The following is a 13,952-nucleotide window of genomic DNA, read 5'->3' as shown; positions in this document are numbered from 1 at the left end:
CCCTCTTCGTCTCTCTTTGGGTGGCTGGACCGTCCCTCTCTCTGCTCGGGCAAGGATCCCCATGGCATGGGGCCCATCTCAGAGGGGAGGTCTCAGGCGCTGCCCGGGGGGCGGGGCAGGAGAAGCTGGGGACGCCGCCTGTGGCCAGTCTGCTTCCCTCTCCTTCAGCCTCTCATCTTCCTCGGCCTGCCTCCTTCAGGAAGCCCATTGGAACTGATCCAGTGCCCGCCTCTCTCTCTCTCTCTGAACCGTGGATCCTACACAGGCCCAGCCACAGGATCTGAAGTCTACACTGACATCTACGCTGTCTCATGTGGCCACCTGTGTAGACTCTATTGGTTCCCCGTCTACATCATCTCAGCCCTCACCATTTCTGTGAATGCCAGTGGCTTCTTACTACAAGAACTGGTGACTCTCACCTGAAGGCGGCCCCCAGTTGCAGGAGGGTGCTCTCGTCCAGCCGAGCACAGGGCAGGCTGGAAGTGCTGGGCCCCAAGGGCATCGCTCAACCAACTTTGGAGGCCAAGGCAAACTAACCTGCGATGACCTCCCACTTTGTACCCGGTAGACTGCTGCAGTAAGAAGGCTGATGATGCCAAGCGTTGGCGAAGGTGTGGAGCAACAGGAACTCTAGACTGCTGGTGGAGGCGCGGGGTGGCACCGCCATTTTGGAAGACCGTCAGTTTCTTATAAGGTTCAACATAGATCTACCACAGCACCCAGCAATTGTACTTCTAAGTAGTAAACGAGAGAAATAAAAAAATATGCCGACAAAAAGACTTGTGCATGAATTTCAGGGCGGCTTTATTCGTAATAGCCACAACTTAGAAATGACTCCAGTGTCCGTTATGTGACTGGATGAACAAAGTGGCATGTTCGTTTAATGGAATGTTATTCAGCCACGGCATGGACGAACCTGGAGACATTATGCTCAGTGAAAGAGCTGAACACGAAAGGTCGCGTGTATGATTCCATTAACGAGGAATGCTAGAACAGATACACAGAACAGCACGGCTGGACCTTAACACCATCACGCTGTGCGAAAGCAGCCATAAGTACGAATTGCCATGCTTCTCTTTATGTGAAGTCTAGAACAGACAACGCTGAGGTTGGAGTACAGGAGTGAGGACGGAGGCTGCCGCTGGCGGAACTGTCCTGTAACTGTGGTGGCAGTTACTTCGGCGTGTGCGCATGTCACAACTCATCGAGCCGTTTATTTTACTGAATGCAAGTTTTACCTCAGTGAAAAAGTTTATGCTCGATCATTCCAAAAGTCACATAGATCAATGAAAAAATATGTGGAACACACAGAAAAGCACAAAGTAAAAAAAAAAATGACTTGCAATTCGCCCCCCCCCAAACACACACGAGCGAGGTCATCATTGTTGTCAGTTCTCTTTTTACAGCCACAGATTTTCACAGATTTGGGATCCTACTCTCCACACAGCCTTGCAGCCGCTTGCAATGTCCGCATCATGGTAATGTGCTGCCCCCCCACCCCGCCCGCCCCGCAGCTTCCCACCCTCTCCGCCTCTAACTGCACCAATGGGCTTGGCCGACCGGAGGCAAAATCAGAACAGAGGCTGAGAGACCAGAGGGGCCAAGTATTTATTCTTTGTGGCTTCTCCTGCTGGTCACCTCGGGCTGGTGATGCCCTCACCAAAGACGACAGCTCCTCTGGGGCAGCGGCCTTCAAGACTCTCCTTCCAGGCTGCGGGAACCTCTCCCTCCCCTTGGAGCCTACTGACGTCACAGCCCTGCTGCCCCAGTCCCGCGGCCCTGCAGAATCTCCGCGGTTTCCCTACATCCGCGCACGTCTCCGGAATTAGCCCCTTTTATATAAACCGTTCTGCGATCGCCCTAATTTGAGCGGGCCGTCAGTTTCTCGATGCACGTAAACGCATCTTCTGAGTCGACGTTAAGGACGGTCTGCGGTCCCCAGGTCCCCAGGCCCCGGCGGACCCCTCCGGACGATCAGTTGTGACACTCGGTCGCTGGCGCAGCGGCGTCGGGGAACTGCAGGACGCGGCGGAGCGACGCGACGAGGACCGGGAGTCCGGCCCCAGAGCTGTCCGTGGGGGCCGCTTGCTGGTTTCAGCGTCTGGGCGGACCTGGCACCCCCGCGGCGCCAGAGACGCGTCCCCATGGCGACGGGCTGCGCGGCACTTCCGGCCCAGAGAGCAGAGGCGGAAGTCCCGCCCCCGCCAGCAGCCCCCGGCTTCCCGTCGTGCCTTGCGATGCGCAACGTAGTCGGAAGCTGGTGGCGGCGGGGTGGGCGGCCGGCGAGAGTCCTCGCTGCAGCTCGCGGCGCTGCCCGACCCCGGCCCGGACCGCGCCCGACCCCGCCGGAGCCCGGACCGCCCCGGCGCGCAGCACCGAGCCCGCCCGGTAAGCGCGCGGCCCGGGGTTCCCGGCGCCCGCGCACCGGGTCGGCTCGGCGGACGCCCCCGCCGGACCCCCGCCCCGAGGCTGCTGTCACGCAGGACCTGGACGCGTCCACCCTGCCCTCCGCCGGCTCCCCGCGGCTGGTCCGCCCGGCTCGCTGGCCCTTTCGCCTCTGAAGCTGCCCTCGCTCCCCCAGCTCCGCGCCGCGCCTGGAATCCCCCATCAGTCACGGGCGCTGCCTATCGCCGCCGCCGTGGGCCGAGCCGCCCCGGTCCCTGGCTCCTCCCTCGGACCCAGGACGTGACCTGGACACGGGGTGCATTCAGGCTGGGTCCGCGGGGGCCTCCGTCCAGCAGGTGTTGGCCAGGCCAGCCTGATCAGACGTGCAGCCCCCGCCTGCTTGCCTTCCCTTTTCTCGGCTCTGCGGTGGACGACCGTCTTGGGGGAGGGGGAGAAACCAGGAAAGGACTTCAGCGTTTTCTTCCCTTTCCGCGGGTTTACGGAGAAGAACTATACCTACCTCTTGTCTGGCCTGTTAAACAGCTTCGTTGCGAACCACCAGTTTTGAGAAATTATTGCTCATTTAGTGCAGGTCTAACACTGCTGCGGGCTCCGTATGACTGTGCCACACAGAGCTGTAATAATGGCCTGGGGATAATTGGCTCTGGAGTTCGCGTTGGCATCCCTTTCTGGGTCGCAAGTTCAGAAGTGATGTATTAGGACGAGAAAGGGCCGTTCCCAGACAGGCCCTTTGTGTGCTTGGGGTGGTGTCTGAGAAAGATGATGACTGTTTCTGCCTGTCACCTGTGTAAGAGCCCTGGGGACTAAGAAGTGCGCTTTAGTCACCCCTTCTAATCTCAGATGTTGATATTAAACTTAGCTTTTCGGAGAACTTAGATTCTCACATCCAAAGCCAGTTGCCAGTGGGGATTCCTTTTAAACCTAAGCCAAGTCATTTATTTTTCACGTTTACTCTTTAGTGTTTCTGCAAACGTTCACTTTGCCTTATTTTATGCAATGGGAACTTAAGAGCAGGCTCACCCCAGTTCTGGGTTCAGTTTGCCTGTGCCCTGTCAGCCACAATGTGAGTCTCTGGAGTTAGACCTGGTTCTATGCAGAGAGTGCAGTGCCGAGTGTGGAGACCTGTACCAGGCAGGTGGGCATGTCGGCCCTGTGCACCTGCCCACATGGGGCCCCCAGTGGCTGCCGGGAGACCCGTGTGGGCAAAGGGCTTTGTAAATTCAGACCTAGGAGGACATCTCCCCAAGTGTGTGTGCTCGCTTCTGCCTCTGACACCGTGGATGGGTAGACACTCAGTGTGGCGACAGTGTTCCATCTGAACAGGTCAGGCCAGGGCCCAGTACTGGGCAGGACCGTGCATTCACGTTTGCCTTTGTGAGCGGGTAGTTTCCGGGGATCGTCACACACAGCACCGAGAACTCCAGGGCAGAAAGCCTTGGGTAGGCTCTGGTTTGTTTCCATCAATCACAGAAACAAACGTTTATTTCTAACTGCGCCTGGAGTAGAAGGCACTAGGGGTGTTGAAGTCATGGACTCCCGCTGAAGAGGTTTGGTTGTGTGGAGAGCCAGGGCTCCCTCAGTGAATGGCTTACTTACTGCTGCGTACTTAAGATTAGAGACGAAGTACAGGCGGAGATTCTTCTGGTGGTTTTTACCTGCGCCTCGACATAAAGCTCTGGCTACACCATTATGGGAAGAGCTGGCCTGCACGGCGAGGTGGCAGAGACGCCAGTGCGGGACGTGCAGCCGTGTGGGCACGGAGCTTTCTGACTGGGTCCTCATATGTCCTCGAGAGGATGCGTGCTGCCTTGTGACAGAGAGGGGACATCTCGCGGGTTCCATTCACAATCAAGAGAAGGGCGAGCTTCAGGAAGGCCGCGCGCTCAGTAGTGGGTCTGGCAGCGGTCGGTAGAGGTGGCCAGCAGAGGACCAGCGGGGGCTGCTCACGTGGAACACCGCGTGTGTCCCCACTCCCTGCCCCCAGCTGGAATCCTTTAGTATTTTGACTTTCCAGGTTATGAAGTCACTGACCTGAGGTTGAAGTTGAATTTTGCCAAAGCTAGGAGATCTGTAAAAACCTGGTTGGCTTTCAGCCCGAGCTGTGTGACTGCAGGTCCTCAGCAGTGTCCCTGTGAGGCGTGGTGACAGGTTTGCCCTATTGTGGCCATGCTGTGTGTCACCTCTGTCCCTCACAATGGTCCCATGGAGGGCCTATGCGCTGACCCTCCTGCGGGCCAACGTCCTCACCCATCGGTCGGCGCCCCCCAGGCCAGGAGCACCCTGCAGCGCGCCGGGAGGTGGTGGGCAGTGTGGCGTGCAGAGACCGCAGGGCTGCCTGTCTGTGGGGGCCGTCAGCCCCCGTCCGCATGTCACCCGCTGGCGGGCCGTCCGCGTGTGCGTGAGTGAAACCGCTGATGCTGTGAACGAACTTCGTCCAAACAGGCCTTGTGGGAATCGTGCCGCCGTGGTCGCACGTTGTCCCCAGTGGCTGCCTCGCCCTTGGCTTGAGGGCGTCCAGATCGCGCCTGGTTTCCCTGGCGTGTGGCGAGCACGTCCCTGCCTGCCTGCAGCAAGTGGCCGCTCGCCCTGCCGCACCTCAGTAGCTGGGCGGGTTTCTGCGAGGCTGCGGTTCGCAGTGTTTTTGCTCTGACCATTGATTTCCTCGTAAAGTGACCGGTTCGTGTATTTCAAAAGTTTGTGTTTCTTCTTGCAGCGTCATGGCCAGCCCGAGAACCAGGAAGGCCCTGAAGGAAGTCCGGGCTCAGGATGAAAACAACGTGAGTGTCGCTGTTCTCCGACGCTTCCGTTGGGGTCCGCCAGCCTCTCGGAAGTGGCCGGCAGCCCCAGAGCCTGCCCGCCCTCCCGCCGTTGGTCTCCCAGCCAGCCTGTGCTCTGCGCCCGCTCGGGGCACCCATCGGGTCCTCGGGGTCCCCGGGCCCTGCCTTGAACCACCTGGGCAAGGTGCATGTGGCCGTCTTTGCAGGTGTGTTTTGAGTGCGGCGCGTTTAACCCTCAGTGGGTGAGTGTGACCTACGGCATCTGGATCTGCCTGGAATGCTCGGGGAGACACCGCGGGCTCGGGGTGCACCTCAGGTCAGTGCCCGGCTCTGGCTGCCGGGGCTCCGGGGCCCACGCTGGGGTCACAGGCCTGCCGTCAGCTGCGGGGCACGGGGAAGGCGCATGGCCCTCGACTCGGTGGGGGTGGCTCTCGGGCGCCCAGCGCTCAGTGACGGCTCCGGTCCTCGGTCCCCAGCTTCGTGCGCTCTGTCACTATGGACAAATGGAAGGACATCGAGCTCGAGAAGATGAAAGCTGGGGGCAATGCTAAATTCCGACAGTTCCTGGAGTCTCAAGAGGACTACGACCCCTGTTGGTCCCTGCAGGACAAGTACAACAGCAAGGCGGCTGCGCTCTTCAGGGACCAGGTGAGGACATGCCGCCCGGCGGTGTCCGGGCTGCCCCCGTCGGCCGCCCTAGCGGGTCCCGGGGTGAGGGTCCTCTGTGGGCTCTGACACACGCGCCGCAAGCGTGCGCAGTCCCCGGCCAGACGGTGTGCGGCCCTGTCTCGTCCCAGCCTCGGAGACAGGTGGCAGCGGCGAAGGCGGGCCTTCCTCCCCACCCCGGGAGCGTGGCAGCCACACGCCCCTGTTCATCTCGATTAAAATACTCTGGAGGACATGGTGCCCGCTGGGGGACAGAGGTGGGACCGGGCATTTGGGGTTGGAGCCATTGACCAAGAGTGCCCTGGCATCTTGGCAGGGGGGACCCAGTCTCTGTGTTCACACAGGTAGGAACCGTGGCCCATGGCTGCCGAGCCCGGAGGGGCTGCGTGCAGGGTGCGCTGGAGCCCAGCGGGAGCCCGTGCTGTCCACTGCGGCCCTGCTCGGCCTGGACTCTCTGACCCTGTCCCCTTGGCAGGTGGCCACTCTGGCCGAAGGCAGAGAGTGGTCGCTGGCATCATCACCTGCCCAGAACTGGACCCCGCCCCAGCCCAGGACGCTGCCATCCACCGCCCACCGGTAGCTGCTCCCCGGGGCCCTGCCCTGGCGCAACCAACACGAGCCTTTGGTAGAAATTCAGCCCGCGGAGACCCGTGGGAAGCAGGGCGTGCCGTCCCCTTGTCCGGCACCAGCCTGGGTCGGGCGCTCCAGGCCCGTGGCACCCCGCGTGCATCTCCACAGGACGCCCCATTTCCTGCGCCGTTCTGTCTGGGGGTGGCCACCTCCCCGGGGTGCGGGCGCGCTGTGGGCAGGTGGAGCCTGGGGCGGCGTCCTGCGTCTCACGCACCGGAGGCTTGGTGTCGGGAGAGACCGGGCCCAGAGGAGACGCTGCAGTTACTCGGGAGCCAGGGCCCCGCCCCCGCCCGCCGACCCTGCACGTTAGGTTGAGGGGTCCCCTCTGCTGCCTCCCAGTCTCACGGGCAGGTGTGAGGCCCCCGCCTCCGGTGCTCTTCTTGCCCCCCGCCGTGGGCCCCTTGGGACAGCACTCCTGGAGGCCCCCGCGGTGCTGGGCGGGCATCTGCTGCCCTCTGGTGGCCGCACCAACCTTCTGCTCCGTTTCAGAGCCTCGGGCCAGCCGCGCAGCTCCACCGCGTCCTCCGACAAGGCCTTCGAGGACTGGCTGAACGAGGACCTCAGCTCCTACCAAGGGTGAGGCCGGGGGTGGTGGGGGTGCGGCAGGGGCCGGCAGTGGCGGTCTGGTCCCTTGGGGCTGGTGGGGATGGGGGCGTGGCGTGGGGAGGAAGCCTGACCTCACAGGGGAGGAGTGTGCTCCTCCCCGGATCTGCCTGGCCTGGGACGCTGTGTCCCTGGAGCCGTCGCGTTGAACCGTCGGCCGGCGCACTCTGTCGCTGCTGGGTGGCTGTGGGCCTTGCCAGGCTGGCTGGCCCGACGCAGCAGGAGGGGCTTCCGGGGGCGGAGGGGCGCCCCGGCCCTGGCGCTCGCGTCCTCGGGGCCCTGGCCTGCCAGGCCGCGGGCTCTGTCCTGGGGCCGCCGCCGCCCCCCGCGGCTTTCGGGAGTGTCGCAGCGGCTGCTCGTGTCCCCCCAGGGCCCAGGAGAGCCGCTACGTGGGGTTCGGGAACACGGCGCCGCCTCCGAAGAGAGACGAGCACTTCCTGAACAGCGCCGTGTCGTCCCTGTACTCGGTGAGGGCATGTCCCCGGCCCCACGGGGGTCTCGCCACGCTGTCCCGGGCCGTGCGTGTGCCCCTCTGGTGGCGGCCGCTCCCCGCCCTCGCAGACGCTGTGGGGCGTCTGTCCCTCGGGCCCAGGCGTTCCAGTCACTCAGCTCGGCGGCAAACGCATGTTTCACGTTAACGAGGTGCCTTTCCCCCAGGGAACCCGCGCTCCGCGTGGAGCCCTGTGGCCACTCCGCAGCGTCGCGTTGTGGGCCAGCTGGTCACCGTGAGGTTTTGGTAGCCGAGGTGAAGGGCTCGTAGTCTGCACGGGCTCTGGTGCCCTCTGGGGATGGCGCGTCCTCGCCTGCCTGTGGCCACTCTGGGTCAAGTCGTCATTTTCCAAGGAAACTGTTTTTAAAATGATGTTTACTGGTCGAGCCTGATCTGTGACGTGACCGCCAACGCCGAGGGTCCGGCCGGTGGACGCTGCAGCCTGGCCCCGGGCCGGGAGGCCTCGTCAGCTGGGGGCCGGTCTCCGCGCTTGGGGTCCGCACGTGCAGGGGGTGGCCATGCGCGTGCGCGGGTCCTGGCCCGGCCATCGCCTCGGGCCTGAGTCGGGCGCGGGGCGAGTGTCACTCTGCCGCTTGGCGCCATTGTCTCCACTGTGGACGTTTACCCCAAACCGCGGGGGGCCTGACCCCTCTCCACTCGAGGCGCCGCGCTGCCAGGCCTCAGCCCTGTGCCGCGGCGCCAGCTCTCTGGGGGCCTCCTTGTCGCTCTCCCACAGTTGCTGCGAGTCTGCTCCAGGGAGAAAGGCAGGTTGTTAGCCAAAAGCCTTTTGCGGAGGAGTTGGTATAGAGAGAGGCGCTGGCCTCAGATGTGGCGTTGGGGTCCCCTGTGCCGGGTCTGCAGGGCCTCAGTCCTCACGGCCCCCTTGGATGCGCCTGGACCTGGGGCCCAGCCCTTCTGCCTTTCCCCCTGCGGCATGAGGTTGCAGCGGGTGAGCGTGTGTCCTTTGGTAGCTTGGGTTTGGGTCGGAGGCTTAGGGCACAGCCTTGATCTTAGAAGAGCACAGGCTACATGGGCCCCAGCTCTGTCGGCCCGAGCAGGCGCCAGGACTGGGCGGGGGACCGACAGCTGCTGGGGAGCAGGGCCAGGCAGGGGCTGCGGGCAGCAGGTGCCCCTCCGCGGTCCAGGCCTGGCTCTTTTAGGTCCTCTCCGGTGGGGCCGCGGCCGGCAGACCGGGAGGTGGCCTGGTGGTGGGTCAGGACAGCGGTCTTCGGGGTGTCGCCTGGGACCCAACGTGGCCCCTGCCTCCTTCCAGGGCTGGAGCAGCTTCGCGACCGGAGCCAGCAAGTTCGCCTCGGCAGCCAAGGAGGGTGTGAGTAGCCTGCCCCGATGCGCCACCAGGCCCACGGGACCCTCCCCGGCTGGCCAGCCTGGGCTCTGGGAAATGGGGAGAGTCTGGTGGAGGGGAGCCTCCCCCCATGCTCAGGCTTGTGCCCGCCTGCCCCAGGGGGCTCGCCCAGCCAGAGTTCCCAAGGCCGCAGTGGACCCTGAGGGCCACATGAGCTCTGCGCCAATATGGTACGGTCCTTGTCCGCGCGTCACCGAGATGCTGGCAGAGGCCTGGGTGGCTCTAGAACAGTGCGGTGTGGGGGAGGGGGAGTGTGCCCAGATCCGCCCCTCCCCCTGCAGTGCGGACAGACCCCCCAGGCTGAGGGAAGCAGCGGCATCTCTGCAGCCCCCCCCGCCCCCCCGCTCTGCCCTGCCGCTGGGCCTGAGCAGCGTGATTGGCAGGCAGAGTCGGCCCGCGGCCCGAGGAGGAGGTGGGGGTGTTGCCAGGACCGGCCGCGGGGGCTGGGGCTGTGCTCGTGGCCCTGGCAGTGACCCGGGCCTGTCCCCAGGGAAGGAGCAGGCCAGAGGACGGCCGGGACAGGGCGGCCGGCCTGCTGCGGGTGCCGTCGGGGGCAGCAGGGCGACACCGGTGCCCGTCCCCGCGGCGTCAGGAGACGGGCCCAGGACGGCGCCGTCCGAGCCCCGGGAGACGCGCCCCGGCGGCCAGGACGTGTGGTCGGTGAGCCCTGTCCGTTCTGCTTTCAGGCGACCAAGTTCGGATCCCAGGCAAGTCAGAAGGTAACAGGAGGTGTCCGCGCCCTGTGCTCTGCTCGGCTCTCGGTCTGACGTCCACTGGGTGTCTGGCGGTCCCTGGTGTGCCGTCCTCGGGCCCCGCGCTTGGGAGGGGGCCGTGCCGCGTGTGGGCTGGGCGCTGACGCGTGGGCACGTTTCGTGGGCTCCCACGTCAGCCTGTGGTACCTCAGGTGCCTGTGGGTCTGGCATCGGGCAGGAGGCTGCGTCTGCTTGGGGCCCGGCAGTCTGGAGCCATCGCCCCGTCCATTGCAGCCTGGGCGCCAGGCAGGACGAGGCTGCGTTGCTGGGGCTGTGAGGTGTCCGCTGAGCCAGCGTCAACTTGGGATGGTGGGGTCGATCTCTGTCCCTGGCCAGCGCTCGCTCTCGCTGTGGGGGGCCGTCTTGAGCCTCAGCCCTTTTTCCTTCAAATCTTGGGCAGTGGTCCTTGTAGTTGCCACGAGGTGCCAGGGCTCCGGGCTGGCGTGGCCCCCAGGGCTGGGGGTCAGGGTTCATGTAGGAGGCAGTGGCCGCAGGGCCATGCCAGGGCAGCTGGGGGCTGCGTGGGACCCGCCCGCACGCCCCACGCGAGGGAGGGGCCGCGCCTGGCCCGAGGCAGTTGCTCACGGCCCGCTCAGGCCCCTGCCTGGCCCTGTCCTGAGCCCGAGGCGCACTCGCCCACGCGGCTCCGGAAGGGGCTCGGTGGCAGCACGGGGCCACCCTGGGGCCCTGGCGCGGGAGTCCGCGGCGCCCCGGCCGTGCTTCCTGGGGCCGCCCCCTGCTCTTCCCACCGCCTTGCTCTCTCTCTCTCTCCCCCACTTGTCTCCTTGTGCCGCTGGGTGTAGTTTTGGGGCGCCAAGCAGCAGCCAGAGCCGGTAAGGCCCCGTCCGCTCTCCGCGCGCCCCTCGCCTCTGCCGCCCGCCGCGGCCCGCCTCGTGCCCGCGCCTGGTGCTCGCGCTTGGGGCTTCCTGCCGGCCCGTCGGGCTCCTGTTGGCCGTGCACGCTGCTGGGGGGCCCACACTTCCCTTCGGGACCTGGGCGCGGGGGCGCTGCTCCCACAGGCCACTGGTGGTCTGAGGCCCCCGCGGCCGCCTGGCAGGGTTTCCATGCCGCACCGCACGGGCGTCTCGCCCAGGAGCGAGGTCCCGAGGCCTCTCCCGCCGGGGCCGCCGCCCTTCAGCGCCCTGCCTCGCAGCCCCACTCCGCGCTCCGAGCCGCCTCGGCCTCAGGTCGTGCTCACGCTCGCCCCTTCGCTGCTCCAGCCAGCTCCCCGCAGTGCCTGCTGCAGGCAGGCGGGGCTCACGCCGTGCTGGGAACTGCGTCCCTGGGGGAGCATGCGACCTGCTCTTGGCACAGGGTCCTCGCTGGACAGGACGGACGGGGCTCTGGCGGGGCGGCCCTGGAGGTGCCGTTGCGGGCCTCCTGCGGGATGCACAGCCGGGGTGGGGATCCCGGCCTCCGTGTGGCCAGGGTGCTTGGGGGCCACTTCAGCACAGCCGCGCGAGCGCGGGGCGTCCCGTGTGCTGGTGGGCTGTCCCCGTCGTGGCACAGAGCTGGCGGCTGCTGTGTCGGCCCTCACCCTGGGGAGAGTGTGCCCCCGGGGGCTCCCTGCCTCCCCTCTCATGGCGTCTCTCCTCCATGCAGGCGTCAGAACTGGGCCACAGCCTGAACGAGAACGTCCTCAAACCCGCCCAGGAGAAGGTAACGCCGCGCCCCCGGGCCGTCTCGGGGGTGGGGGCCGGGGGTGCGGTGCAGCGAGGGCTTCGCCCCTCGCGCCCCTGTGCTCCCTGCGTTCCCCACGTCCTCCGTGGGCTCTAGACCCGGGCTCGCTGAGGCCCACACTCTGCCTCTGCGGGGTCCCCACCCCGCGAGGCCGGGCGGCAGAGGCCCAGACCGGGCAGGAGAAGCCGTCAGGCTGGGACTTCGGGGTTGTGGGTGATGCAGAGACCCCTGGAGCGGACGCCGCTGTAGCCCAGCGTGGGGCGCAGTCTCTTCAGCCCCTGCTCCCCGGTCCCGTCTGGGGTGGGGGGACACAGCCCGGAAGGCCAGCTCGCCTGGCACAGCTGTGCGTGGGGAGCGGGCGGCGGGGCCCCTGCTCCGCGGCCGACGGTGCTGCTTCGTCCTCGCAGGTGAAGGAGGGAAAGATTTTGGATGAGGTGTCCAGTGGGGTGTCTCAGCTGGCGTCCAAGGTAGGGCGGCACCCGGGCGTGCGGGCACCGCCAGCGCCAGCCCCCACATCCCCACGCGCCGGCGCCGAGGGCGGGCCCGGCCGGGCGCGCCGGGCCCTGGTCACTTCCTGGCCCCAGGGGCCCTGGCCGCCGCCGTCCTCCGAGGCGTGAGGAGGCCAGGCGGACGCCCCGGCGCCGGCAGCTGGAGGCTGTGGAGACGGCGTGGCGGGGACGCGGCGCAGCCGCTAACCTGTCGCTTTTCTCTGTCCTCTTGCTGCCGCTGACCTTTCGCTGGTGAGTGCCGGCCCTGCTGTGCTGCGGACGCCCGCTGCTCGCCCGCCGCGGCCCCTGCCTGCCCCGCCTGCTGCCGGCAGAGCCCGGCCGGGGGAAAGGCGGCGGCGGGGGTCGGCGCGGCTGCCGTGCTGTGCGCTTTGGAGCTCGGCTGGCGCTCGGGGCAGGCGCCCGCCCGGGCCCAGGCCGAGCCACCTCCCCGTGTCCCTCCAGGTCCAGGGGGTCGGCAGCAGGGGATGGCGAGATGTCACCACCTTTTTCTCCGGGAGAGCAGACGACCCTTCAGACAGGTGTGCGGGGTCGGTGTCCCGGTGTGGGCCCCCCTCCCCTGGACTTGCTGCCCCAGGGTCTCTGGGAGGTGGTTGGCACCCCGGGTTCCAGGGGCCCCCATGCGGAAGCCCGTGGAGGCTGCAGGGAGGCCGGCCCCCCCGCCACGCCCTGCCATTCCCCTCGTGGCCCTGGGGACACGGGCCTCGCGGGACGGGGCCGGGCCCTGCCGTCCGCACAGTCGGGGCGCTCCCGCCCCACTTCCTGGCGCTCGTCTGCACTCAGCTTGTGCCCGGGCTTTGCTGTGGGGTGCAGTCTGGCTGGCCGCCTTTCCCCGACCCACGGGGGGGGGGGACCCCCGAGGTCTGATGAGATGGCCGCGGGCCAGTCTGGAGGGTCTGCACCGACAGGCACGGCCGGCCCACGCCGGGGCAGGCACCTGCTCTGCCCCCGGCCGCAGGCGGCCACTCCTCCCGGCACGCTGCGTGGTAGCTGAACAGCGTGACCACGGCTAGTCGGGGGGCGTGTCCCGAGCTGGCTGTCCTACGGTGCAGGGGACCTCAGCACGCGGGTTGCTGTCCCCCTCGGTCACTGCGGAAGACTGACCCTACACGCCTTTACCAAAGCACCCTGCACGCGGGGCATGGCTGCGGGGTGCGGGCGGGTGCGGGAGGCCGGTCTCGAGTCCCCCTGCAGCTCTGCGCCCGCCAAGCCACGTGGCGCCGCAGCAGCCTGGGCCCCCCACGCGGCGGCGCTCTGCGGGGCTCTGGGGGCCTCCACCATGCCTGCCGCTGGGAAGCAGCCCTCAGAGACCTCCTGTTCCCCAGACCCCCCGAGGGCCCGGGCTGCCAGCACAGCGCGGGGGACGGCTCCCAGAACAGCGCCATCGACCAGAGCTTCTGGGAGACCTTCGGGAGTGCCGAGCCCGCCCAGCCCCGCAGGGCACCAAGCAGCGACGGCCGGGCCTGCACCAAGGCCGCGGACAGCTGGGACGCGCCGGGCTCGGGCTCCGCGTCCCACAAGAACAGTGGCGCCAGCGACGTCGGGGAGGCCTGGGGGGGCGGTGGGGAGGGCCAGGCCACGGCCACCGGAAGGGCCGCCCGGCCGGCCCCACAGGTGGACGAGGGCTGGGACAGCCAGGACTGGTAGCCCCGGCGCCGCGAGTCTGCGCTCCGCTCGAGAAGCGCCGGCTGCAGCGTGAAGACGGCGCCCTGTGCAGGCCCCCGCAGTGGCACCGCCGGCCCGTGGGAGAGGCTGGCCGCGCCCCAATAAACGCCCTCCGAGTGCTGGCCGTGTGTGTCCGGTGCGCTCCAGTCCCCCGCAGCGAACACGCCTGAGGTGTCAGCCACAGACTCTGAGAACATAGCGGAGCCGGTGCTCCCGTTTGCCCTCAGCCTCAGCAAGGCGCTCCGCCTCAACCCCGACCCCGACCCCCGACCCGGAGCGCGCGGGGTGTAGGCGTCCCGGGGCGGGCACCGGTGGGGTCCAGCCACGAGTGCAGAAGTCTGACTCGCGCCTGCATTGAGGGCAGCATGTGACACGCGTGTGTTCACACCCGTCCCTGGTGCCTGCGGCCGA

At 66.9% G+C, this 13,952-nt stretch overlaps 1 protein-coding gene across 11 annotated transcripts; it reads left to right on the top strand.

Annotated features, from left to right (window-relative positions):
* The first annotated feature begins 2,244 nt into the window (after positions 1-2,244).
* ARFGAP1 (ADP ribosylation factor GTPase activating protein 1) lies at positions 2,245-13,659 on the top strand. 11 transcript variants are annotated; one of them, XM_016136102.2, is made up of 14 exons: positions 2,245-2,388; positions 5,120-5,183; positions 5,390-5,499; positions 5,660-5,831; positions 6,325-6,425; positions 6,969-7,055; positions 7,453-7,549; positions 8,846-8,902; positions 9,625-9,657; positions 10,494-10,523; positions 11,293-11,349; positions 11,778-11,837; positions 12,321-12,397; positions 13,202-13,659. In XM_016136102.2, the coding sequence occupies exons 2-14, from the start codon at positions 5,124-5,126 to the stop codon at positions 13,521-13,523; spliced, it is 1,263 nt and encodes a 420-aa protein (XP_015991588.2). In that variant the 5' UTR covers positions 2,245-2,388; positions 5,120-5,123; the 3' UTR covers positions 13,524-13,659. The 11 variants fall into 11 exon arrangements, with proteins under 11 accessions (XP_015991588.2, XP_036085072.1, XP_015991589.2 ...); XM_036229179.1 differs by lacking the exon at positions 2,245-2,388 and having other exon boundaries at positions 9,625-9,645; XM_016136103.2 differs by lacking the exon at positions 2,245-2,388 and having other exon boundaries at positions 12,327-12,397.
* The last annotated feature ends 293 nt before the right edge of the window (positions 13,660-13,952 follow it).

Source organism: Rousettus aegyptiacus, unplaced genomic scaffold (assembly GCF_014176215.1).
Source record: "Rousettus aegyptiacus isolate mRouAeg1 unplaced genomic scaffold, mRouAeg1.p scaffold_m13_p_12, whole genome shotgun sequence".
NCBI lineage: Eukaryota > Metazoa > Chordata > Mammalia > Chiroptera > Pteropodidae > Rousettus > Rousettus aegyptiacus.
The sequence above is the reverse complement of the archived record's forward strand: the minus strand, read 5'-3'. Positions and strand labels throughout refer to the sequence as shown.

Bases quoted from the DNA above. Each gene is read 5' to 3' on its own strand.
- ARFGAP1 (XM_016136102.2), top strand. From the start codon at position 5,124: ATGGCCAGCCCGAGAACCAGGAAGGCCCTGAAGGAAGTCCGGGCTCAG. The intron at 7,056-7,452 runs GTGAGGCCGGGG...GTGTCCCCCCAG, and splicing joins GACCTCAGCTCCTACCAAGG to GGCCCAGGAGAGCCGCTACG. The intron at 10,524-11,292 runs GTAAGGCCCCGT...TCCTCCATGCAG, and splicing joins CCAAGCAGCAGCCAGAGCCG to GCGTCAGAACTGGGCCACAG.